At 41.4% G+C, this 26,758-nt stretch overlaps 1 protein-coding gene and 1 pseudogene across 1 annotated transcript in view; one reads left to right on the top strand and one right to left on the bottom strand.

The window, feature by feature from the left end:
* Nucleotides 1–10,519: 10,519 nt before the first annotated feature.
* Nucleotides 10,520–14,182, bottom strand: LOC102473359 (39S ribosomal protein L21, mitochondrial pseudogene; annotated as a pseudogene).
* The window catches only part of EPCAM (epithelial cell adhesion molecule), a 29,513-nt gene continuing 16,747 nt past the window's right edge, over nt 13,993–26,758 (top strand). Inside the window, 4 exon segments of the mRNA XM_006172243.3 lie at nt 13,993–14,309; nt 17,710–17,817; nt 18,095–18,335; nt 21,692–21,773. Of these exon segments, the coding sequence (XP_006172305.1) occupies nt 14,246–14,309; nt 17,710–17,817; nt 18,095–18,335; nt 21,692–21,773 (495 nt within the window). The 5' untranslated portion in view covers nt 13,993–14,245.

Raw genomic sequence — 26,758 nt, 5'->3', positions numbered from 1 at the left:
ATATGTTCCCAGAGAGAGAACATCTGGGACAAAAGTTGCCACCATTATATGTTGAGGGGAAGAATAGTCATCCCCAAACCTCATAGCCTTTATACAAACTATCCAGAATTCACATGGTTTATGCTAATTTCTCATCTCCCACCAAGAACCTCTCAGGTATTCCCATTTATCTCAGACACTGTCAGAAGGACAAGCATTCTAGGTCATCCAATATCAACACTGGATATTCATCCCAGTACCTCTGAGTTCATACTCTAATCTGGCTAAATCTTTGTCCCTCGCCTTTCCAAACTCTTCCACTGTGCTTTTTACAACTCCAGATTTGTTATCTAAGTAGCCTCTTCCACGATTTTTTAAAGGATTATTTTATTTATCTTTATTTATTTTAATTTGACCAGAGAGAAACAGAGTAGGGGGAGGAGGGTGAGAGAGCAAGCTGCCACCAGGTCCAGGACTCAAACCGTGTTGATCATGTGGGAGTCCAACACTCTTAACCACCATGCCACCTCCTGGCCCCACCTCTTCCACTTGCCCCACCTCTTCCACTTTTTTGAATGTTCCCTCCATCTGTTGACAGTAAATGAACCTAACTGTTCTGCCAGCCTCCATCTCATGAGCAGCCTTCTCAGTTTGAAGCTGTTTTCACTTTTCTCCTGACATCACAAGCACCTTAGGCCCAGGGAGTGGCTGTTTGCCATTTTCAAGCTATTTTTTTTATTTATTATTTATTTTTCTTTTTTTTGGAGAAGTTTTTGATATAGGGCACATGCACTTGCCAGACAGAGAGAGACAGAGATAAAAAGCGAGAAATCACCCCCCAGGGGGGATGGCCATGCCGCAATCCCTTCTCCTCCATTCTCCTCTTGGGATCTTGGGCATGCACGCACACATGCCCGGCGTGAGTTTAAGCCACAAGGTCCGGGACTCAAACTGTGGTCAACTACATGGGAGTCCAGCGACATAGCTATTATGCTAACTGCTGGTCCCTCAAGCTACTTATTTATTTCAGTCCTTAAATATCCAGCTCCTTTGAAGATCCTGATCTTACCTCTGATCCTTCCAGCTCACTCATTGAAGGACTTTCATGGACACAATTCTTTAACCTGGTCTGGCAACGATTTCTCCTCTCTTGTTTTCACTTCCAAACCAGGCTTAGTTTCCCAGGCTCTGCACTTTCATCCCACTTTTGGAAACATCTTCCACAATAATCTTTATTTCCTCTACCATATTAACTTGAAATATCCCACTCTGGTTTATTTTATATTACTTGCTTAACTTTTTGACTGACCGAGGACACATATGCTCACCATAGAGAAGTGGCCAGATGAGAGAGAGCACGCGAGAAAGCACCCTACAATGGGGCAAACTCATGCCACAATCCCTTCTCCTCCATTTCTCTGTCCCATCAGAATTTTGGGATGGGACACACACACATGCACCTAGGATCTGAACTATGGTCAGCCCAGTGGGATTCTGGCTTCTTTAACCATTAGGCTATGGGGCTGGCCCTTACTCTGGTTTAGTCTACCACCTACCCTCTCACAGTCTGCATGCAAGCAGATAGTCACAGCTGGAGAAATTACTGATTTCACTTTGAATTGGTGACCCTAGACCTCTCCTCCTATTCTTTTACCCTAACTTTAAACCGTTCCACAATACTTGGTGATAATGTGATCTCAGTCCCATTCTATCCTCCTTTGCTATTTCTCAGAGATGTCCCTCCTTCAGTTATTCCTCTTCTTTCCACTTACATCAATGTCCTCTCTCTCCTAGACCATTCTCTTTTTTTAAAGGATTATTTTATTTAACTTTATTTATTCATTTTTATTTGACCAGAGAGGGACAGAGTGAGAGAGAGAAAGAGATAAAGTATGGCACCTGGTCCAGGATACACACCGTGGTAGGCCATGTGGGAGTCCAGCCCTCTTAACCATCATGCCACTTGCTGGCCCCATCTTCTAGAGCATTTTCATCATCATATAAACATGTCGTATTATATTTTATTCATTTATTTATTTTTAAGAGTTATTCTTAAATAATTATTTGATTTTATTTCTTCTTATTATTCTTTTTAAATTTGACCAAGGAGGGGTCAGCAGGTGGCATGGTGGTTGAGGAGCTGGACACTCCAACATGGCTGATCATGGTTTGAGTCCCGGACCTGGTGGCTTGCTTTCTCACTTTACCTTTCTCTCTTTCTCTCTCTCTCTGTTTCTCATAAAATTAAAATAAATAAATAAATAGAATTAAATAAAGTTCAATAAAATAATTCTTATTAAAAAATTTGACCAAGGAAAGAGGAAAAGTGGGGCCCAGCAGGTGGCGTGGTGGCTAAAAGTGCTGGATTCCCACATGGGCAACAACAGTTTGAGTCCCGGACCTGGTGGCTTGCTTTCTCACTTTCCCTTTCTCTCTCTGTCTCTGTCTGGTCAAAATAAAAAATAATAATAACAAATGGAATTAAATAAATAATTATTTAAGGAAAACAAACCATAAAAAGAGACAGTGAGAAACCAAGCCATCAGGTCCAAGGCTCAAACTATAGTTGGCTATGCATGAGTCTAGCACCTCAACCACCATACTACCTACCAGCTCCAATGTATTATCTTTCAAACTAACAGAAGTCTTTCTTGAACATGCACGGATCTCAGTTTACTACCGCTTTTCTCACTACCATTTCATGTAAAATATTTTGTAAAAAAAGTGATTTACCTTAGTCCTCTCTACTTGAATGCCATTTTCTCTTATTTCCTCTCCATGCAGGTCACCATTTTACTGAAATCACCAAATCTAAAGAACTCTTCTATGAGGACCAGCAGTTGGCGTAATGGCTATGTCGCTGGACTCTCATGTAGTTGACCGTGGTTCAAGTCCAGGACCTGGTGGCTTAAACTTGCACCAGGTGTGTGCGTGTGCGTGTGCGTGTGCGTGCATGCATAAGAACCTGAGAGGAGAATGGAGGAGAAGGGATTGTGGCGTGGCCATTTCTGTCTCTCTGTCTTTCTGGCGGGTGTACATGCCCTGTGACAAAAAACATAAACAAAAACTCTTCTGTGTCATTTTCCTTGACATCTCAGCAGCATTCAAGCATTATTGACCATTAACTGTATTTGGAAATGTACCTTTTTTTTTTTTAAACTTCAGTAATTCTTTCCAAACTCCTGGCTTACTCCTACTTCATTGGCCACTGCTTCTCCATGTTCTTTCCTGCCTCTTCCTCTTATACCCAGTCCTTAAATAATGGACTTTATCCTGAACTCTTCTTTTCTGTCTACCTTCTCTCCTGTTATTTCATATACCCCCTTAGCTTTCAAATACCACCTATGTAAAAATGATTCCCATAGGGACTGTGACTTACATATATCACTCTATTTGACATCTTCATGTGGATAATTAATGAGCCAAAATTTCCTTCAAATGCTTTCTTCCTGAAATTCTTCCATGTCAGCAAATGGTGCCATCACCCTCCCACAGCTACTTAACTTAAAAAAGTCTGGCCAGATCAGCAATTAGCATTATGGCTGTGTTGTTGGACTCTCATATAGTCGACTGCAATTTGAGACCTGGACCAAGTGGCTTGAACTCACGCCAGGCGTGTGTGCGTGTGTGCCCAAGATCCCAAGGGAGAATGGAGGAGAATGGATTGTGGCATGGCCATCCCTCCTGGGGGGTGATTTCTCGCTTTCTGTCTCTCTGTCTCTCTCTGTCTTTCTGGCAAGCATACGGACCCTATAGCAAAAACCTCTCAAAAAAAAGTCAGGCCAACCCATGTCCTTGTGGTTAAGGTGGCAAGATCCCACATGGCCAATGACACTGGACTTGGTGGCTTGAAAAACATGCAAGTGTGTATATGTGTGTCCAAAATCCTGAAAGGAGAGTGAAATGGAGGAGAAGGAATTGGACTGACCATTGTCCATGTTGCTGGGGGGTGGTGTTCTCACTTTCCCTCTCTTTGTCTCTTTCCAGTGAGTCCTCTGGGAAAACTAAAAAATAATAAACAAAAATAAATTGCACCATTATTTGTATATATAGCAATGAACAAGCGGAAAGTATATTTATAATGACATTAAAAGACACAAAAGGCTTAAGGTTAAATTTAAATAAATATATCTTTACACTGAAAACTACAACATTTTAAAAAAATTTTTCTTTTGGAAGGGTTTTTGCTATAGAGCGTGTGTGCTCGCCAGACAGACAGAGACAGACGGAAAGTGAGAAATCACCCCCCGGGAGGATGGCCACGCTGCAATCCCTTCTCCATTTTCCTCTCGGGATCTTGTGCACGCACACACGCCCAGCATGAGTTTAAGTCACCAGATTCGGGACTCAAACCACAGTTGACTACATGGGAGTCCAGCGACATAGCCATTACACCAACTGCTGGTACTGCTAAAAAAAATTACAAAATATTTTTGAGAGATGTTAAAGAGAGATCTAAATAAATGGAAAAACCAAGAACATGGACCAGAAGAATCAATGTTGTTAAAATGTCAATTCTCCCTTATTTGATTTGTAGATTTCAGTGTGATGTCAATCAAAATGCAAGCAGTCTAGGGACTAGACAGTGGTATAGCAGTAAAATACAAACTCTGCAAGGCTGACTCGCTTGGGAAAGTTCCAAGTTTGTGCCAGGAGACCTTCCTGAGGATGCTGGGCATGTGCATCCCTATGATCTTAGGCTGCTGAAGTAGGGGAAGAGTGTGGTGTCAAGATCCTGTCTGAGGGGGCCGGCAAGTGGCATGGTGGTTAAAGGTGCTGGACTCCCACATGGCTGACCATGGTTCAAGTCTTGGACCTGGTGGTTTGCTTTCTCACTTCCTCTCTCTTTCTCTGATCAAACTGGAAAATAATAATGATAATAATAAATAAAGTAAAATAAAATAATTCTTTAAGAAAAAAGATCCTGTCTGGAGTGTTGTCTCTCTTGCTCTCTTTTTCTGCCTCTCTAGGCTCATGGGAGAAGTAAATAAATAAACTAAAAAAAAATTCAAGCAGTCTTTTTTGTAGACATTGACAAGCTGATCCTAAAATTTATATGAGAATACAAAGGACCAAGAATAGACAAAACATTTTTGAAGAAGAAGCATAAAGTTAAAGAATATTACTAGGGGAACCAGTGGTTGGTGTAACAGCTATGTCATTGGACTCCCATGTAGTCACTGGACTCCCATGTAGTTGACAGCAGTTCGAGTCCCTGACCCGATGGCTTAAACTCATGCCGGGTGTGTGTGCGTGCATGCCCAAGATCCCAAGAGGAGAATGGAGAAGAAGGGATTGTGGTGTGGCCATCCCCCGTGGGGGGTGATTTTTCGCTTTTTCTCTTTCTGTTTCTCTCTCTCTCTCTCTCTCTCTCTCTCTGTCTGGTGCACCCTATAGCAAAAACCTCTCAAAAAGAAAAAAAAAGAATATTACTAGGGGCCAGCAGGTGGCATGGTGGTTAAGGGCGCTGGACTCCTACATGGTCAACAGTGGTTTGAGTCCTGGTCCTGGCGACTGCTTTCTCACTTTCTTTGTATGTTCCTCTCTGGTCAAATTAAATAAATAAAGTTAAATAAAGTAATTCTTAAAAAAAAATTACAGAGAGAGAGAATATTACAGAATATTCACTGTAAAAAGAATATTACAGTGACACAGAGAGAAAGTAACTAAAGGATATTGCTATTTTTTAAAGAATTATTTTATTTACCTTTATTTATTTATTTTAATTTCACCAGAGATGGCAGAATGAGAGTAAGGGAGAGTGAGAAAGTGATAAAGTAAGCTATCAGGTCTACGACTTGAACTGTGGTCTGCTATGTGGGAGTCCAGTGCCCTTAACCACTAAACCACCTCAAGGCCCCAAGAATATTGCAGTTTTATATCAAGACTACAGTAATTAAGACAGCATAGTACTGGAACTGGAAAGACACATAGATCAATAAAGAGGGCGAATTCAGAAATAGACCCAACATGTATATAATTAACTAATTTTTTTTATAGCTGCTAAGGTAATTCAGTGGCGAAAAAGGAGAGTTTTCATCATGTAGCACTGGGCCAACTAGCCAGATAAATGCAGGGGAGGAAAAAGTCAAACCAAAAATCTTGACTCTTATCTCAAAACAATACACAAAAATGAGCTTGAAATGAATCATAGACCTAAACATAAAAGCTGAAACTGGAGCCAGTGGGTGGCATGGCGATTAAGGTGTTGGATCACACATGCCCAAGTATGTGGTTTAAATGTCCAACTGGCAGTTTAAAAAACACGTGGGGTGGGGACCAGCAGGTGGTGTGGTGGTTAAGGTGCTGGACACTCTCACATGGTTGACCAGGGTTCAAGTCCTGAATCTGGTGACTTGCTTTCTCACTTTCCTCTCTCTCTCTCTGTCTCTCTCTGGTGAAATTAAAATAAATGAATGAATAAATAAAATAAAATAAATAATTATTAAAGAAAAAAACATGTGGGGCACACATGTGCATGTGTGCATGTTCAAAATCCCAGGAGTAGAGTGGAGAAGAAAGGCCATCCCCAGCAGGGGAGTGATTTTTCACTTTCTCTGTCTACTTCTGCACCCTATAGTAAAACTCTGAAAACAAAGCAAAAAACAAAAAACAAAAAAACCATCCCCCCAAAACCCTTAAAACTGTAAAAGTCCCTAAGGGGGCCAGCAGGTGGCATGGTGCTTAAAGGTACTGGATTCCCACATAGTGGACCATGGTTCAAGTCCTCGACCTAGAGATTTGCTTTCTCAATTTCCCTTTTTGTCTCTCTCTGGTCATATTAAAAAATAATAATAATAATGAGACCAGCAGGTGGCGTGGCAGTTAAGGACGCTGGACTCCCACATGACTGACTGCAGTTTGAGTCCTGGACATGGTGGCTTCCTTTCTCTCTGTCTTGTTCTCGCTCTCCTTGCTCTCACTATGCTCTGATCAAATTAAAAATAAATAAAGTTAAAATAATTCTAAAAATACCAAATGGAATTAACTAGATAATTCTTAAAAAAAAAAAAAAATCCCATAAGAAAACTTTGGGAGAAGTCGACAAGAAATAGGATGATTTCCATTTGAGTAATGACTTGAGCAATGATGGAGCTATGCGGGGGCAAGCCCATTGTAAGAGAAATAATTGTTTTCTATAGTAGGAAATGAATTGGTACTACAGGAAACTGTTAGGAATGAAGAAAGCAACTGCCTCTGTGGGAACAAAAATTAAGATGAGGAAGGGAGTTCCTGTTTTTTAATTTTAAACCTGTATTACTTTTTGGCTTTTATACTATTTACATGTGTGTTTCAGTAATAAAAATAAAATTTTCTGTGTTATTTATTTATTTATTTGGAGAGATTTTTGCTATAGGGTGCACGTGCTCGCCAGAAAGACAGAGAGAGACAGAGAGACAGAAAGTAAGAAATCCCCCCCCAGAGGGGATGGCCATGCCGCAATCCCTTCTCCTCCATTCTCCTCTCGGAATCTTGGGCACACACGCAAGCACATGCGCCCGGCATGAGTTTAAGCCACCAGGTCAGGAACTCAGACCGTGGTTGGCTACATGGGAGTCCAGCAACATAGTCATTACACCAACTGTTGGTCCCCCAAATTTTCTGTATTATTTAAATTATTATACCACCTAATAAGCATCCATATTAATGGATTAAACATTGTGCATAAATACTTATCATGTAGTGCCTTATAGTTTACAAAGAACTTTTAAGTGAAGAAAGATATGAAAAACAGTTTTCTTGGGGCCAGCAGTTGGCATAATGGCTATGTCTCTGAACTCCCATGTAGTCCACCGTGGTTTGAGTCCCAGACCTGGTGCCTTATAAGTGCATATGCCCTACAGTAAAAAACTTCTCCAAAAAAAAAAAAAAAAAGAAAGAAAAACAGTTTTTTCATAATAAAGGGTTAGACTTTTTTTTAAAATATTTTTTTAACTTTTTTATTTATTTACTTATTTTAATTGACCGGGGTTGGGGGGTGGTGGGGAGAAAGCAAGTCACGAGCTCTGGGACTCAAACTGAACTGTGTTCGGCAATATGGGAATCCAGTGCCCTTAGCCACCATGCCATTTGCTGGTCTCAGAAATTTTGTTTTTAGAGACAAAGAAGTTTGGCTAGAAAAATTTTGTTACAATTTTTAAACTTGGTATATTTCTTTCTTAGTCAAATATAGCAAACTGACTAGTATCAAAATTAAAAAGCAACCACCAGTAAAATTTGAGAAGTATTTTAGAAACTTACTTGAGTATGAAATTTTTTTTAAAAAAGAACTACTTATTTATTATCATTATTTTTCTATTTTGACCAGAGAGAGAGAGAGAGAGAAAGAGAGATTGAGAGAGAGAGAGAGAGATAGAGCGCAAGCCACCAGGTCCAGGATTCTAACTATAGTCGGCCATGTGGGAGTCTAGCGCCTTTAACCACCATGCTGCCTGCTGGCCCCGAGTATGAAACCTTACAAATAAATAAATACATGTTCTAAAATATGGCACTGGAACTACAAAAGAGTCATAGACAAAACATAAGACGAGAGCAAATTTGAGCAAAGAATGACAAATTGAGGTGTTAAGGAGTTATACAAATAAATAATACCTTGGATGTATACTCAGATACTATGAATCAGAGATTAGTGTGGTGGTTTGTCATTTTTAAAATAATCATGCTTACTTAATTCATTTTATTGAAATAAATAATTTAATAAACAGCTGGCAAGTTATAAGAAGATGAGATTGTCCTTGATTAAATAACAGGTAATTGGGACCGGCGGGCGGAGTGGTAGTTAAGGCACTGCATACTCCCACATGGCTGACCATGGTTCATGTCCTGAATCTGGTGGCTTGCTTTCTCCCTTCCTCTCTGTGTCTCTCTGGTCAAAATAAAATAAATGAATGAATAAATAAAGTTAAATAAATAATTCTTTTAAAAAATAACAGATTTAGATCTGGCAGTGGAATACTTTGCAAATAAAGCCACAATAACCTGTTAAATTATTCTTGGGGAAAATATTATAGTCTGGGGGCTGGCAGTGTCCAGCTTCCTGAAAACATCCAAAGTACAGCAGACTACAAAAATCTAGTTGATAACTTTGTTCCTGATTTGTTAGTACTATTCTTTTTACTTAAACTGCTCAATAAATCATGAAGTTCTAAAAAAAAAAGCCTAGCAACTAGATTTATTTATTTATTTTTAAATAATTATTTTATTTAACTTTATTTATTCATTTGTTTATTTCAGTTTTACCAGAGAGAGACAGAGTGAAAGAGAGAGAGAAAGTGAGAAAGCAAGCCGCCAAGTCCAGGACTCGAATCACAGTCGACCATGTGGGAATTGAGCACCTTTAACCACCATGCTACCTGCCAGCCCCCAGCAACTAGATTTAGTATTTTTTTAATTTAGATTTTGATAGGCTTTTAAAAATAAGTCAATAATATAATAATAGCTTATTTAATGTGTCGAGAAAAATTCAAATCATAGATGTACTTACAAACAGTGTTACTATTGGCATTAATTAACTTGCTTATACTTTAACAGGAGAGTACAGCACACTTAAATTATTGTATAATAAAAGCATAATCTTGGATTTGACATATATGCTACTTGTAATAGTCAAATTTAGTTGAATCTAAGTTGTTTTTTCACCTCTCTCTTTATTTATTTATTTTTGGAGAGGTTTTCGCTATAGGGCATGTGTGCTTGCCAGACAGACAGAGAGAGATAGAGAGACAGAAAGCGAGAAATCGCCCCCCAGGGGGGATGGCCACGCAGCAATCCCTTCTCCCCCATTCTCCTCTTGGGTTCTTGAGCACGCACGCACACGCGCCTGGCATGAGTTTAAGCCACCGGGTCCGGGAACCTTGGTCGACTACATGGGAGTCCAGTGACATAGCCATTACGCCAACTGCTGGTCCTTCTTTATTTTTTTAAATTATCATAGACATTATCAGTAATTTTCCATTTTTGTGTCCATTAAATGTTTTGCTTTTGGACCAGCAGTTTATCATAATGCCTATGTCGCTGGACTTCCATGCAGTTGCAGAAGGGACTGTGGTGTGACCATCCCCCCTGGGGGTTGATTTCTCGCTTTCTGTCTCTCTGTCTCTCTCTGTCTTTCTGGTGAGTTCATGTGCCCTATAGTAAAAACCTCTCAAAAAAAAAAAAAAAAAAGGTTTTGCTTCCTCTTGACTCCCTGCCCATTGCCTACCATTCTCCTGCACTCCTGCACTTTCTTTAGTTTGCGATTATTATTATTTTTTAAATTTCAAGAAAAGCTGGCTTAGCTTTAATGAATCAAAATTTTAAAAAGTTAAGAAAAATTTGCTTAACTATTTTTTTAAAATAATTACTTATTTAATTTTATTTATTCATCCATTTATTTTAATTTGACCAGAGAGAGACAGAGAGGGGAAGTGAGAAAGCAAGTCACCAAGTCCAGGACTTGAACCATGGTTGGCCATGTGGGAGTGTACAGCGCCTTAACCACCATGCCACCTGCTGGTCCTGAAATCTGCTTAACTCTTTGTTTTGTTTTGTTTTGTTTTCCTTGGAAAATTAGTTTATTTTTATACTTCTGTAAATATTAGCTCAATGATCATGATAAGCAGGGAGCAGTCTCAATGGTGTTTATCCGGAGGATGGTCTGTGGGGTCACGATAATCTTTTTCTTCCTGAAGTTTTTCCTTTTCTTAAATTTCATGTTGACTCTTGGCCATGACTCTGTCTTTTCAATAACTGTGGCATCTACTCAAACAAGATCCTTTCCAAGGAGTGGCTTTCCAAGTACCGTGAAACTGTCTGCCCCAACCAGTAGGACCTTCTCCAACTGAATCCTCTCTCCGCACGCCACATCTAGCTCATTTCCGATTAAAATCAGGTCTTCGGCTGTCACCTTCCACTGGTGGCTAAGTTAAGGTACCACAGGTGCCATACTGCCCCGAGGCGATCAGCTCATTCACCTTCTTCACGACCTCTGTGTGGTGTCTGGTCTCTTCAACTGGGTCTGGCAAAACAGTTTCTGGCCAAGGTGGTGAACATATCCTTGTGGAAATGAAGCGCTTTGTGAGTTGAACCTTCGAGAAGCAGACCAAAGGCAGGCTGCTCCCGCCCCGAAGGTCTCAGGATGCAGACACCAGTCGCCCGAAGGTGACTGTCAGGGCAGCCGCAGCCAGAAGCAAATTTGCTTAACTCTTAAAGCCAGGAAACAGGTTAAGGATTCTGTCCAAACTGCAGATAAATACTAAAAACTCAAAAACCCAATGTGGACAGAACTAAAATCTAGTATCCATTGCACTATAGTTTTCTTTGAAAACATTTTTTTCTCTCTCCATTCCTCCTTTTACCAAAGAGATACATAAACTAACTTATTTGCCAAAAAGTAAATTTAATCTCAATTTCATCTGTTATTTGCACAAAGCCCAATAAAAATAGTAATTGATTTAGTTGGGTTTGTTGAAACCTTTTATAAGGAACTTCAGGTTAGACTCAATAATACTGAACCAAATCAGAAATTCACTGTTTTGACTGTGCCTTTAAGTAACTATACTTGGAAGTTTTGGGGCCTGTCAGTAAGTGATATTCTTTACTTACCTGCCAGGCAGAACTGTTTATGGTACCAGGCAATCTTTCTAAAAGCTTCTGTTGGCTTTCTTGAGATCAACCTTAGTTCCTTAGCTTTCAGATCATATCTTTAGATATGACATTCCAGTCAAAGCCCTCGCAATAACCAGTGTTTCCAATTTCTGATGCAAGGCAGTAGGTATTATTGAATTTATGTAGATAACTATACTGTCACATTTATATATATCATAAATATTTTCCAATTCTGGAGGGGTCAGGAAGGGAGAATAGGCTATGTTACAATTCTTTCTAGAAAAAAATATTTTTAAACAAATTGCTGAAGCTATAAACAGCTCAAAAGAAAACAAAAATCCTTTCCTGGCTAGAACTGAATCCCTTCTTCCCCCTCTCTTTTCTACCCAGTGAGTTCCTTCATCATATAGGCACTGGGGTGTTTCTATATCATCATCCTCCATAAACTAGCTTTAGGATAGTGCCAGACAAACATATGATATCATGGTGTAAAAAAATATACACACCACTCTTTGTAACATATTGTGACCAAATGGGCCTCAACGATTCAAAGATGACAACCAATAGCTTTTGATGGAAAATACGTGGGTGGATAGTATATTTCTATGGGTGGGTCTAATTTGGTAACAGTTGGATTGTGCCTGGTTTTATCACCTGTTCAGATGAGAAGATTTTTTGTCTTTTGTAGCACTGATAACCAGGAGAAGCCATTAAAAGCCACTGGTTATTTTATTTTTCATCAGGCAATTTTCCAAGTTTTTATTTGTTTGGTATTTTTTTTTACACTGTGGTACATATAAGCAACCTTCTTCGGTGATACCTGTACAGTAGTTAGACTTCACCTGCATATACATTTTTCCATTTTATGCTCTACCGTCAGAAAACAATGCTTTTTGAAGTGTATAAGATTTATGTCTACTGTAAACATTGCTTCCTTTTTTTGCTCTTGATTTACACGATGTTTGGTTGACAATGCTATTGACTATTGCAATCTATATAGTGTATTGAATGGCTTCTTTTGTCACCCTGATCTCCTACGTTACCGATGTGTATCGTCTCCTTCTCCCCAAAGTGTACTTACTCTTTGCTTTCTTTGCACAATGTCTTTGGTTGCGAGTCATAAGCCTGAGGCAAATAAAATTCCAGTAATTTCAACAGAGAAAAAAAAAAAAAGAAGAAAACAAAAATCCTTAAATCTTGAAAACAAAGCATAGAAAAAAATCAGTAATGTTTTGGTCAAAAGTCATAAAATTCTATTTCACCAGTTCTATCTCATGTAATTAATCTCTCTTCTGTTGGGTTTGCAGAGGTACTGTGGCCTGATCATTTCATTTCAATCCTAGAAGTTCAGAAATATGATCTCAAAGTTATTAAAAATCTGTATTTGGAGACCAGCAGGTGGTGTGGTGATTAAGGGGCTGGACACTCCCATGTGGCTACCAGGGTCCCAGTCTTCGACCTGGTGGCTCACTTTCTCTCTGTCTGGTCAAATTAAAATGAAAGAAATTAAATTTTTTAAAATTCTACCCCCCTTATATTCAAGAGTCTTTTTCATTAATTTCCTTAAAAGAGGCAAATTTTGAAGCATAGCTCCCCTTAACTCTTTTGAACTTATTTCTTAAGCAGATGAAGTCTCTTTTTAAAAAGATTGCCATGAAACTACAACAAAACATTAAAAACACTGAATATTTTAAGTTACTAAAAGCTTCCAGTTACTACAATCATTTTAAGACTAATAATATAGTGTGTCGTGATTAGAAGTCATTAGCACTGAAATGGTTGCTGTCCTTTGTTTTTACTTCCCTACATTTTCTTTTGGCTTGATTCACCAACACTATCCTCAAATATTAATCACAACTGAAATAATCTCGGTTCCCAGGATTTGACTGGGAAAATGAGAACACATTTTCTTACATCTTCAAGTGCTATAAATGCTTATTTAAAAGAAAAAGGACTATTGAGAGTAATTATGAAGAATACACGGAGAATCAGGGAGATTTCTCCTTCCCTATTCCTTTTTTCTCCCTTCCGCTCTCCCTCTTTGATCTGTTTCTTGCCTAGTTTCAAAGGAATATAAGTAAACTGCCGGGTAAAGCTCAAAGGTCTTTTTTTTTAATGGTGCTTTGGCTTAGTTTCTCTCAGAATGCCGTTTTAGCGTTCACGTTCCCCTTCCAGTCCCCACACCCCTCGCCTGCAGCTCCATTCTTTAAGGGTGTTGCGCTCCTCCATAGGCACTAGGGTACCTGCAGCCAGCACAGAGAAAGCGCCGGCGGGCCCCGCGAGCGCACACCTGGAGAGGGAGCGGGATCTTCACCTTCAAGCCTGCGCTGGGGGAGGGGAGCCCGGTCCCTCCTCCGACACCCAGGCGGTGACTTGTCGCCTAGCACCGGCGTGCAGAGGTGAACAGCCCTGGGATGGGGCCCGGAGGCGGAGCCCCCAAGTCGGGCAGGTCTGAGCTCCGCCCTGCCACTCGGGCAGAACGCGTTGTCCCTCGGCGAGCTCGCACCTTTAGTCGGGGCCTGGGACGACCTCCTTGCGCTCCTCGGGACGCAGCCTCGCGCACTGCACCCTCGCGCGCCCCTCGGCTGCTCCTAGGGCTCAACGCACCCCATTCCATTTGTGTGCCCCTTTGCGAGACCCGGGTGCAGCTGGCGCCTCTCTTTTTCCAAGCACACGCAGCATGACGCCCCCCCAAGTGCTAGCGTTCGGGCTTTTGCTCGCGGCGGTGGCGGCGGCTCAGAAAGGTAAGGCTCGGACTTGGGGAGTTGGGTCAGGCCGGGGGAGTTGGGCCAGGCCGGGGTAGGGAGTGGCAGCCTTTGGTGCCCAAGACTGAGATAATGGCGAAGACTGGGAGGTCACACTTCGGCGCCTGGAGACCGGACGGCGCGCGCGGGCCTTGAGCAGGCCCACCCTCCGCGCTGAGGACGCGGGGGGAAGGCGCCCGCTTGTGCTGGGCGGAAGGAGCAGCCTCACTTGGAGATTTCCAGTCTTCTCTAGGAAATTGGGCATGGGCGGGAGGCTTTAAAAGATCCGAGTGGCGAAGTCCTGGAATCATGAAGGCGCAGAACCAGCGCCTCACACACGAGCGTGCCCACCTCCTCCGGCTGGGCGGACTGTCGCTACAGCGTGGTCTGAACCAGCCCGGGCCGGTAGCAGTCTGTCGCCTCCCCTCCCTAGGGCCACCTGTGGCGGGCCCCGGATGTGGACCTCGGGCGGGGACAGGTGACTGCGAAGAGGCCACCAGGGCTGCTATACACCTGCCGGCGGAAGATAGGCGTCGACTGCGGGGCGTTTTGTGTTTTCCCTTTTCTAAGAATCCTATGAGTAATGCCCAGTTTATTGTAGGGAACGCAGACGTAATGAGAACTGTGACGAGTGGAAAACTGATAGTCTACAACTTGGAGAATTTAAAAATGAATAATTGAGTATGTTTTTCTTGTAGACTTTGCGTTGAATATTGCCTTAATCCTAAATAAACATAAGTTTTATGTCTTGATTCCCCCCCCCCACACACACACAACATCCAGAGTTTTCCATCCCCATTGGTCTTTAAAAACACGGTATAGATGGGAGCCATCGGTAAGGTGGAAAGTCACATCATTATCCAAATGTTGGACACGTGGTTTGATTCCTCCTTCTTTACTCAAGAATACATCAATTGGCTGCCATCTCTTGATTTATTTGTAAGATAGTTCCTAAAAGTGGAGTGACGATTGGCCAACAGGGAATGGCCTAAATCCATTATTTACACACTTCAGTTTAATCAAATCATATTTGCCTAGCGTCAGTCTGGGGCCAATTAGTCCATCTTAAATTGCTTAAAAGTGGTGATAGCTGTTACAGATACTTGCTCAGAAAGTCTGCACCTGGATGGTCTGTTTTAAATTTCACAGTGCTTGGGGATTTAAAAAAATGTGTTTTGAGCAAATATAGTACAGTGCTGCATAGGATTTTAACTACTTGAGGACAGCTGGTATATTATTCCTTTCTGTGGTCCCAATATTGAGTTTAGTGTTAATGGTTCATATTGATTATAGTCTAAGCAGGGGAAATTAAAGCCAATTTAAGGGTGTCATGTATGAAGGATCAGTATAAAAATTTTTTGCTTTGTCATACTAGTTTTTGTTTTTAATTATTTCATTCTCTTAAATAGACAAAAGGAATCAGATGAGCTTGGCAATTTGAAGTTAAAGTGAATTTTTGAGGTAGTCCAGGTTACAACTATTAAACTGATGGCAATATTCTGGGTCAGCTGCTTAGTATCATTTTCACAGTGAGGTACTAATAGAATTTGATGTATTAATAATTAGGAAAATGCCCCTAAATTCGATTATAAGTATAATTTTTCTTTTTGAGAGATTTTTGCTGTAGGGCATGTATTCTCTCTGGAGAGACAGAAAGTAAGAAATCATCTCCTGGTGGGGGGGATGGCTAGGGCACAATCCCTTTTCCATTCTCCTCTTTGGATTTTGGGCACGCATACACACGCACCTGGCATGAGGTTTAAGATGCTTGGTCTGGACTTGAACTGTGGACAACACATTGAATGACGCAACCATTATGGGATGTACTGGTCCCGAAAAGTCAATTTTTCTGAGATATAACATGGACTAGGACCTGCGAGGTGGCTAGGTCCACATCACTGACTTTGCCATTAGAATCTCAGGCCTGGTGGCTTGAAAAGCATGTCAGGTGCATGTGCATATGTGCCTAAGATCCTGAAAGGAGAGGCTGGTAGATAGTGCTGGACTTCCACATGGCCAACCATGGTTTGAGTCCTGGACCTGGCAATTTCTTTTCTCACTTTCTTTCTCTCTCTCTCTATCTCATCTCACTTTGCCCCTCTCTGACCTAATTGAAAATAAATAAAAATAAATAAAGTTAAATAAAATAATTCTTTTTTTTTTTTTTTTTTTTAAGAGAGGTTTTTGCTATAGGGCACATGTGCTCACCAGACAGAGAGAGAGAGACAGAGAGATAGAAAGCGAGAAATCACCCGTTCACGCCACAATCCCTTCTCCTCTGTTCTCCTCTAGGGATCTTGGGCACGCACACACATGTGCCCGGCATGAGTTTTAAGCCACTGGGTCCGGGACTCGAACTGTGATCGACTACATGGGAGTCCAGCGACATAGCCATTACGCTAACTGCTGGTCCCGAACAATAATTCTTAAAAAAAAAAAAAAATCCTGAAAGGAGAATATAGAAAGGATTGATGCATGGCTACCACCCCCAGGTGGTTTCTCACTTTTCCTCTACCCAGTCAATGTTCAGTGTCCTATAACCCCCCCCCCCCCCAAAAAAAAAGGAGGGGATGAGAGAGGAAGGATGTGTGAAGATTCACAGATCCTGACATTGGAATTGTTAACCTTTGGGGAAAAGAAGCTGTGACTGACAGGCAGGCACGTATGTAGCAGAGCACAAAGAGGGAAAGAACTGAGACTGGAAATATCATAAAGGCCAAGGTAGATATGTTTGGAGAGTTGTTACTGACTAAGAAAATTGAGGGCCTCAGTAGGTGGCATAGTGATTAAAGTGCTGGAGTCCCGTGGCTGACTGCAGTTGGAGTCCCAGACCTAATGGCTTAAAAATTACACCGGCCACATGTGTGTACCCCAAATCCAAGGAGAATGGAGAAGAAGGGAATTAAGGAGTGGCCATCCCTCCCGGGGATGGGTGGTGATTTCCCACTTTTCCTCTCATTTTATTTTTCCTCTCTGGTGTGTGAGCACACACACTCTATGGCAAAAACCTTTTAAAAATACCTTTAAAAGTATTCAGTACTGGGACCAGCAGTTAGTGTAATGGCTATGTCACTGGACTCCCACGTGGTCAACCGTGGTTCATGTGCCGGACCCAGTGGCTTAAAACTCACACCGGGTGTGTGTGCGTGCCCAAGATCCCAAGAGGAGAATGGAGAAGGGATTGCAGCATGGCCATCCCTCCTAGGGGGTGATTTCTTGCTTTCTGTCTCTCTGTCTGGCGAGCGCACATACCCTATAGCAAAAACCCCTGCAAAAAAAAAAAAAAAAATTCAGTGCCACTGTGTCCTGTAACTTGAGCATTATTGTCAGAACATAATTTAGCTGGGATATCAGAACTGATAGAGCCACTAACTATCTGGATTTGTTTCAAATTTTCTAGCATGTATTTGTGAAAACTACAAGCTGGTCACAGATTGTTATGAAAATGAGGATGGTAAATGCCAGTGTACTTCATTTGGCACACAAAATACTGTCATTTGCTCTAAACGTAAGTAAATATCCTGACTGTCTTTTAATTTTACCTTGACTTAATGCTTCTTTCATTGACTTGTCTTGAGTTGGGAAGAGTTTTATTGGTTCAAATCTGAGTCTTGTTATTTTTGTGAAAATTATCTCACATCTGGATTATCAGAAGGTAAGTGTGGGAAATGTAAGCTTGAAATAATCTTCAGTCCTGGGAGTTTAGAGTCAAATTTTTAAAAGTTTTTCCCTGTAAGCATGAAGCTGCAATTATCTTTCAGTTTGACATGAAGTTTTCTTTTTAGTGGCTACGAAATGTTTAGTGATGAAGGCAGAAATGACTGGTTCGAAGGGTGGGAGAAGGGCAAAACCTGAAGGGGCACTCCAGAACAATGATGGACTTTATGATCCAGACTGTGATGAGAAAGGGCTCTTTAAAGCCAAGCAGTGCAATGGCACCTCCACGTGTTGGTGTGTGAACAGTGCTGGTGTCAGACGGACTGACAAGGACACTGAAATAACCTGTTCTGAGCGAGTGAGGACCTAGTAAGTTGGACTGCCTATGATACTTGTTTTCATGCTTTTCAGATTTGTTTAATTACATTTATTTTTGAATTTAAAACACTTTTTTGTTGTTTTGTGTCATAGAGTACATGCACTTGCCAAAGAGAGTCAGACAGAGGGAGGGTCATGGGGGTACTGACATACCACAATTCCTTTTTCTCCATTCTCTTGGGATTTGGGGTATGCACACACATATGCCTGGCCTATCTTGTAAGTTACCAGGTTCAGGACTTGAATTGCAGAGTCAGCCATGTGGGTGGGATCTAGCTGCCCATCTACCATGCTACCGACTGGCCTGAGACAATCCCATGGTTTAAAATTCAAAAGATAAGGGTGGCTTGGTGGCCTAGAGGTTAAGGGATCTTGAGCTTCATGGCCGACTACTTGGTTCAAGTCCTGGACCCAGTGCCTTGTAAAATCTGTTGGGTTCGTGTATGAGTATGGCCCAAATCCCAGGTGGAGAAAGGAAGAAGGCGTTACGTGACCACAATCATTGGAGTGTGTTTTCTTGCTTTCCCTGTCTGTCTCTCTGTCTTTCTGAGTACATGTACCCTCTGGCAAATGAAAAAAAAATAAAAAAGATAGAAAACGATGTACAATCAAAAGTCTTCATCCCATCCTAGTCTGCCAGCTACCCAGGGGTGTACCTCTATAGAACTGATATTATCAGTTCTTTTTTTTTAAGAGAGAGATTTTTGCTATAGGGTACTCGCACTCTCAGAGACACAGAGAGAAGGACAGAAAGTGAAAAATCACCCCCCCCACACGGGGGGTGTGTGTGTGTGTGCTTGGCCACGCCCTAATCCCTTCTCTTCTATCCTCTTGGGATCTTAGGCACCTGTGAGTTTCAAACTACTGGGTCTGGACTATCAACCGTGTTCAGCCATGTGGGAGTCCAGCACCCCAACCACTATGTAATGTGTTGGCTTACCCCTTATCAGTTTATTCATAACCACGTCTATATATATATACATACGGATGTGTATATACTCTTATTTTTTACATAAATAATATGTTAGACATAATTTTCTTTTTCTTTTATTTTTTATGAAGATTTTTGCCATAGCGTGTGTGTGCTTATCAGAGAAAGAAAGAAAGTGAGAAATCACCCCCAGGGGGATGGCCATCCTACAGTTTAGGGCACGGTATGTTTTTCAAGCCACTGAGTCCAGGACTTAAACCACAGAGTTAGACATGTAGATCCACCACCTTAAACTCTTGTCCTCTGCTAACTTAATTTTCCTTTTTTATGGTCTTATAACACTGACCAGTATTTATTTTTTTAAAGAATTATTTTATTTGAGACCAACAGTTGGGGTAATGGCTATGTTGCTGGACTCCCAAGTAGGCGACCACAGTTCGAGTCCTAGACTTGGTGGCTTAAACTCACGCCGAGTGCGTGTGCATGCGTGCCCAAGATCCCAAGAGGAGAAGGGACTGCGGCATGGCCATCCCCCCTGGGGGGTGATTTCTCTCTTTCTGTCTCTCTCTCTGTCTCTGTCTGGTGAGCGCACGCGCCCTATAGCAAAAACTTCTCCAGAAAAAAAAAAAAGCCTCATGCTGGGCGTGTGTGCGTGGGAGCCCAGGATCTCGAGAAGGAGATGGAGGAGAATGGATTGTGGCATGGCCATCCCCCCGGGGGGGGTGATTTCTTGCTTTCTGTCTCTCTGTCTCTCTCTGTCTTTCTGGCAAACTCAGGTGCCCTACAGTTAAAAAAAACCTCTCAAAAAATTATTTTATTTAACATTATTTAATTTAATCAATTAATTTTAATTTGACTGGAGAGAGAGAATGCAAGAGAGAGAATGTGAGAAAACAAGTCACCAGGTCTGGGACTTGAACCACAGTTGACCATGTGAGAGTCCCACTGCTGTTAACCACTACTGACCTGCCAGCCCCTACTGACCAGTATTTTAAAGTTAAATTAGTGTTGGAGTTGGCAGATAGCATGGTGGTTAAGGTGCTGGACTTCTGCATAAGTGACCGTGGTTTGAGTCCTGGATCTGGTAGCGGTAGCTTGTTTCTCATTCTCTCTCCCTGCTGAATCTGAATATTAATAATAATAAATAAATTAATACTTTTTAAAAAGTTAAATTAGTATTAAATGTAAATGAATAGTTTAAATATTTATATATTTGCTCATTTGTTACATTCTAAAATGAGATATTGTTATCCTAGGGATTATTTAATGAAAAGGATCATAAACCCACTCAAGCTAGCCTAATCAAAAAATGCTATTGGAAAGAACTAGAAAAAGGAAAGAGGTCAGGACCAAAGGTAGCACTCTTTACAGTTTTGCCTTATAGAGCTTCATAATAATTTTTCTCCATTTCTCTCAGTGGCTTTTGTCTTTTCCCTGGAGCAGGGCTTATCATAGTCAATTCATCTTGGACTTCTCATGACCTTAATGTGTTTTGGCTATAAGGCAGAGCATCGATATTAGAAAGAGTGGATTCTTTATGAAGAATATATGGAAGCAAGAGAAGAAATGGGCAGATTTATTTTTTAAAACATTTTTTAAATGAATAGACTGCTAGGGTGTATGCACTCATAAGAAAGACAGAGACAGAGAGACAGAAAGCGAGAAATAACACCCCAATGGGGATAGCCACGTCACAATCCCTTCTCCTCCTCTAGGGATCTTGGGCACTCATGCACACGCGCCGGGTGTGAGTTTAAGCCACTGAGTCCTGGACTCGAGCTGTAGTCGGCTACATGGGAGTCCAGTGACATAGCCATTACACCAACTGCTGGTCCCTCTTTTTTTTTTTAAAAAAAAAAAAAAAGAATTATTTTATTTAACTTTATTTTATTCATTTTAACTTGATCAGAGAGGGACAGAGAGAGAGAGACAGAGAAAGTGAGAAAGCAAGCCTCCAGATCCAGGACTCGAACTATAGTTGAACATGTGAGAGTTCAGCGCCTTTAACCACCACCACCTGCCAGTCCCCAAATGTACAGATTTTCTACATAAATCTTTTTTTCTGGTAATTCTTTTTTTTTGGAGAGGTTTTTTCCTATAGGGCACATGCGCTCGCCAGAAAGGGATACAGAGAGACAGAAAGCTAGAAATCACCCCCTGCAGGGGATAGCCATGCTGCAATCCCTTTTCCTCTTGGGATCTTGGGCACTCATGCACACACGCCCTGTATGAGTTTAAGCCACCATGTCCGGGACTTGAACTGTGGTTGACTACATGGGAGTCCAGCGACATAGCCATTACCCCAACTGCTGGTCCCAGCTTTTTGTAATTCTTAGGATTTTTAGTATTAACTAATTAGGGGCAAAGTAAAAAGTCAGAATTGTTATATTTAATTTATACTGTTTCTATTTCACAGCTGGATCATCATTGAATTGAAACACAAAGCAAGAGAAAAACCTTATGATGTCCAAAGCTTGCAGAAGTAAGTGCAATTCATTGTATAATATTATCATAGGCCATTAATGTTCAAATCTTCTATGCTGTTAGAAAGTAAACTAAATTGGGGCCAGCTAGGGGTGTAGTAGTTAAGACCTTGGACTTCCACATGGGTAACCATGATTCAAGTCTCACTCCTGTTGGCTTGCTTTCTCACTTTCTCTTTCTCTGTGTCTTTCTCTATTCAAATTGAATAAAAAAATAAATATTGTTAAATAAATAATTTTTTTAAAAAAGAAAAGAAAGTAAACTAAATCTTTGGACAGCAGGTAACGTAATGGTTATGTCACTGTATTCCCACGTAGTGCACCACAGTTCCAGTCCTGGAGCTGGCAACTTAAACTCACACTGGGCGGCTGTGTATGCATGCCCAAGATCTTGAGGGCATAATAGAGGAGAAAGGATTGTGGCATGGCCATCCCTCCAGCATTGATTTTTCACTTTTGGTCTCTATCTCTCCATATAGCACATGCACCCTATAGCAAAAATCTCTCTTTTAAAAAAATAGGAGAGGAACCGGCAGGTGGCATGGTGGTTAAGGTAGCTATACTCCCACATGGCTGACTGCGGTTTGAGTCCTGGACCTGGCAGCTTGCTTTCTTACTTTCCTCCTTTTTCTGTTTCTCACTGGTCAACTTCAAAAAAATTCTCTATCTCTCCATATAGCACATGCACCCTATAGCAAAAATCTCTCTTTTAAAAAAATAGGAGAGGAACCGGCAGGTGGCATGGTGGTTAAGGTAGCTATACTCCCACATGGCTGACTGCGGTTTGAGTCCTGGACCTGGCAGCTTGCTTTCTTACTTTCCTCCTTTTTCTGTTTCTCACTGGTCAACTTCAAAAAAATAAAAATGGGGGAACCAGCAGTTAGCATAATGGCTATGTCGCTGGACTCCCACGTAGTCGACCGCGGTTCGCGTCTTGGACCCGGTGGCTTAAATCTCACGCCGGGCGCGTGTGCGTGCGTGCCCAAGATCCTGAGAGGAGAATGGAGGAGAAGGGATTGCGGCGTGACCATCCCCCCTGAATGTTGCTGGACTCCCATGAAGTCGACCATGGTTTGAGACCTGGACCCAGTAGCTTAAACTCACACCGGGCGCATATGCGTGCGTGCCCAATTGTGAGAGGAGAATGGAGGAGAAGGGGTTATGGCGTGGCCATCCCCCCAGGGGGATGATTTCTCACTTTCTCTCTGTCTCTTGCTGCCTTTCTGGTAAGCTTATGTGCCCTATAGTGAAAACCTCTCCAAAAAATAAATAAATAAAATAAAATAAAATAATGACAATGAATAAAATGAAATAATTCTTTGAAAAAAAAAAGAAAGAGGGACCAGCGGGCGACATGGTGGTTAAGTTGCTGGACACTCCCACATGGCCGACCAGGGTTCAAGTCCTGAATCTGGTGGCTTGCTTTCTCACTTCCTTTCTCTCTCACTCTCAACCTCTGTCTCTGGTAAAATTAAAAAATGAATGAATGAATAAATAAAATAAAATTAATAATTTTTTAAAAAAAGAAAGAAAAACTAAGTCTAAATGACTTTTCGTATTTCAAGTGGTTATTTGACATAGAATTGTAAAAATACTTTTTCCAGGAGCCAGCAGGTGGCATGCTGGTTATAGCCAGCTGTGGTTCAAAGCTCAAGACTTGGTGGCTTGCTTTTTCATTTTCTCTCTCTTTCTCTCTCACCCTGTCCCTCTAAAATAAACAAACAAACAAATAAAGCTAAATAAAATAATTCTTTTTTTAAAATGAGCCCCCCTTCTTTTTTATATTTTATTTATTTTTATTATTTTATTTATTATTTTTTAAGTTTACCAGAGAGAGACAAAGAGAAGGAAAATGAGAAAGCAAGCTGCCAGCTCAGGGACTTGAACCATGGTCAGCCATGTGGGAGTCCAGCAGCCTCCACCACCATGCCACCTGCCAGCACCAATAAAATAATTCTTTTAAAAAACTAAAAAAAAAAAAAAATTTTCTATAATCACTTGAGTGTCATTTATAGACCTCTTATCCCTTAGCTGTATATTTTCCTAAGAACAAAAGGTCTTTTCTTATCTACAGTAGTACCCTTGTTCCAAGACTCCCAGTAGATACCTGAAACAACAGATAGCACTAAATACGTTTTTTCTTTTTAAAGAATTATTTAATTTTATTTATTCATTCATTTATTTTAACTTGACCAGAGAGACACACACAGAAAGAGGGAATGTGAGAAAACAAGCCAGATTTGGGATTTGAACCGTGGTTTGCCATGTAGGGGCGTCCAGCACCTTAACCACCACACCACTTGCTGGTCCCAGCGCTAAACATTTTATGTAGTATCATATACTCTGATTTTTATTCTGAGAACAAAGACAGTTACTAAGTGGTCAACCAGGTAGGCAGCATGCAGAGTGTGGATTTGCTGGAAAAGGAATGATTCATATCCTAGAAAAGATCACATGGCTTGGCAGAAGATTTTTTTAAAAAGAATTTTGTGTTCATTTATTTATTTTATTTATAATTTTTTTAAAGATCATGCTTTTTAAAAAAATTAACTTTACTTATTATTATTTTCTAGTTTGATCAGAGAGAGAGGGAAAGTGAGAAAGCAAGCCACCAGGTCTGTGACTCAAACTGTGGTCAGCCATGTGTGGGAGTCTATTGCCTTTAACCACCATGCCATGTGCCACCTCCTTGTTTATTTATTTTAATTTGACTAGAGAGAGACACACAGAGAGGGAAAGTGAGAAAGCAAGCCAGCAAGCCACCGGGTCCAGGATTCAACTTGTGGTTGACCATGTGGAAGTGTCCAGTGCCTTAACCTCCCCGCTACCTCCTTGGCCCCAGGCATAAGATCTCATCACACCACTCAGAATAGTATAGAACATCAGCTGTTTATTTCTTTTTTGTTTGTTCGTTTCTGCTATAGGGTACGTGTACTTATGACAGGGTGCGGGAGGAGAGAGAAAGTGATAGAGAACGTATGCTTGCCAGAGAGAGAGAGAAAGTGAGAAATCATCTTTCAGGGGTGATAGCCACACCACAGTCCGTTTTCTGACATTTTCCCATTCTCCTTTTGGGATTTTGGGCATGCATGCACAGGTGCCCAGGGTGATTTTCAAGCTGCTGAGTCTGGGCTGCCAACCTTACATTTGGCCATGTGGAATTCAGCTGCCTTAACCTCCATGCCAACTACTGGCCTTAGTTGTTTATTTCTAGAATTCTTCTGTTTCACATTTTCTCTCTGTGGTTGACCATAGGTAACTGACTGCAATGATCAAATTCAGGAAATTTAATGTTATACCATATTGTGTTGCTATTCCTAATATTGTTGTTCGGGACAGTTTTTTCTCCTCTGACCCAGGACCTAGTCCAAGATTGTGCATTGCATTGTCATGAATGTTTGTTAGGGGGACTGTTGTAAACATTACTCAGTGATGAAATTCAGGAAATTTTGGGCCGGCAGGTGGCATGGTGGTTAAAGGTGTTGTACTCCTACAGGGCCAACCGCGGTTTAAGTCCCAGACCTGACTGCTTGCTTTCTCACTTTCCTTCTCTCTCTGTCTCTCTCTCTCACTCTGTCCCTCTATGGTCAAATTTAGATAAATAAAGTTAAATAAAATAATTCCTTAAAGAAAAATTCAGGACATTTAATGTTATACCAAATCGTGTTATTCTCGATATTATTTTGGGCATTTTTTTCTTCTCTTACCCAGGACTCAGCCCAAGACTGTGCATTTTATTGTCATGACTGTTTTTTTCAATTTGCCAAAGGGCATGTGTGCTGACCAGGCAGAGAGAGGATGAGACAGAAAGCACCCCCCAATGGGACATGGTCATACTGCAATCCTTTCTCCATTTCTCCATCCTTTCAGGATTTTTAGCACACATGTACACATGTCCAGTGTGTTTTAAAAAAATATTTATTTATTTTTTTCCCTTTTTTTTTTTTTTTGAGAGGTTTTTGCTATAAGGCACGTGCGCTTGCCAGACAGACAGAGAGAGACAGAGAGACAGAAAGTGAGAAATCACACCCCAGGGGGGATGGCCACGCCGCAGTCCCTTCTCCTCCATTCTCCTCTCGGGATCTTGGGCACGCATGCACACGCGCCCGGCATGAGTTTAAGCCACCGGGTCCACGACTCGAACCGCGGTTGACTACGTGGGAATCCAGCGACATAGCCATTACACTAACTGCTGGTTCCCTACGCTAGTTTCTTTTAAGGTGGGAAAGATTGTTGGCTTTTCTTTGTCTCTCATAACTGATTTGTTTGTTTGTTTTTCCTTAAAATTTTTTCCACTAAGTGTGGAATGGAAAACATCCTTAGACTCCAATAGGAGTCTTTAGAAACATCCTTAGACTCTTACTCTCAGTCAGTCAGGGCCATGTACAGTGTGTGTCTGTCTTCATGCACAAGGAGGTTCCAGGTTGTGATCCTAGGACCTTTTCTATGTCCAATTGTATTATCCCTGTGCGTAATATTTAGTGTCTCCCAATGACACTTAATATTTTTGAAGGGAATGGGTAAATTGTTTATATAATGCCCCTCGGGACCAGCAGTTAGCGTAATGGCTATGTCGCTGGACTCCCACATAGTTTACCGCGGTTCGAGTCCCGGACCCGGTGGCTTAAACTCATGCCGGACGCATGTGCGTGCGTGCCCAAGATCCCAAGAGGAGAATGGAGGAGAAGGGATTGCAGCGTGGCCATCCCCCCTGGGGGGTGATTTCCTGCTTTCTGTCTCTCTGTCTCTCTCTGTCTGTCTGGCGAGCGCATGCGCCCTATAGCAAAAACCTCTCCAAAAAAAATTAATAAAAATATAATGCCCCTCATATTTGGATCTGTGTAATGTTTTCTCATAACCAAATAAGTTATGCATTTTTTTTGAGAGATTTTTGCTATAGGGTGCGTGCACTCGCCAGACAGACAGAGAGAGAAACAGAGAGACAGAAAGCGAGAAATCATCCCCCAGGGGGGATGACCACACCGCAGTCCCTTCTCCTC

The sequence above is a fragment of the Tupaia chinensis genome, unplaced genomic scaffold (assembly GCF_000334495.1).
Source record: "Tupaia chinensis unplaced genomic scaffold, TupChi_1.0 Scaffold139917_1, whole genome shotgun sequence".
Classification (NCBI taxonomy): Eukaryota; Metazoa; Chordata; class Mammalia; order Scandentia; family Tupaiidae; genus Tupaia; species Tupaia belangeri.
The sequence above is the reverse complement of the archived record's forward strand: the minus strand, read 5'-3'. Positions and strand labels throughout refer to the sequence as shown.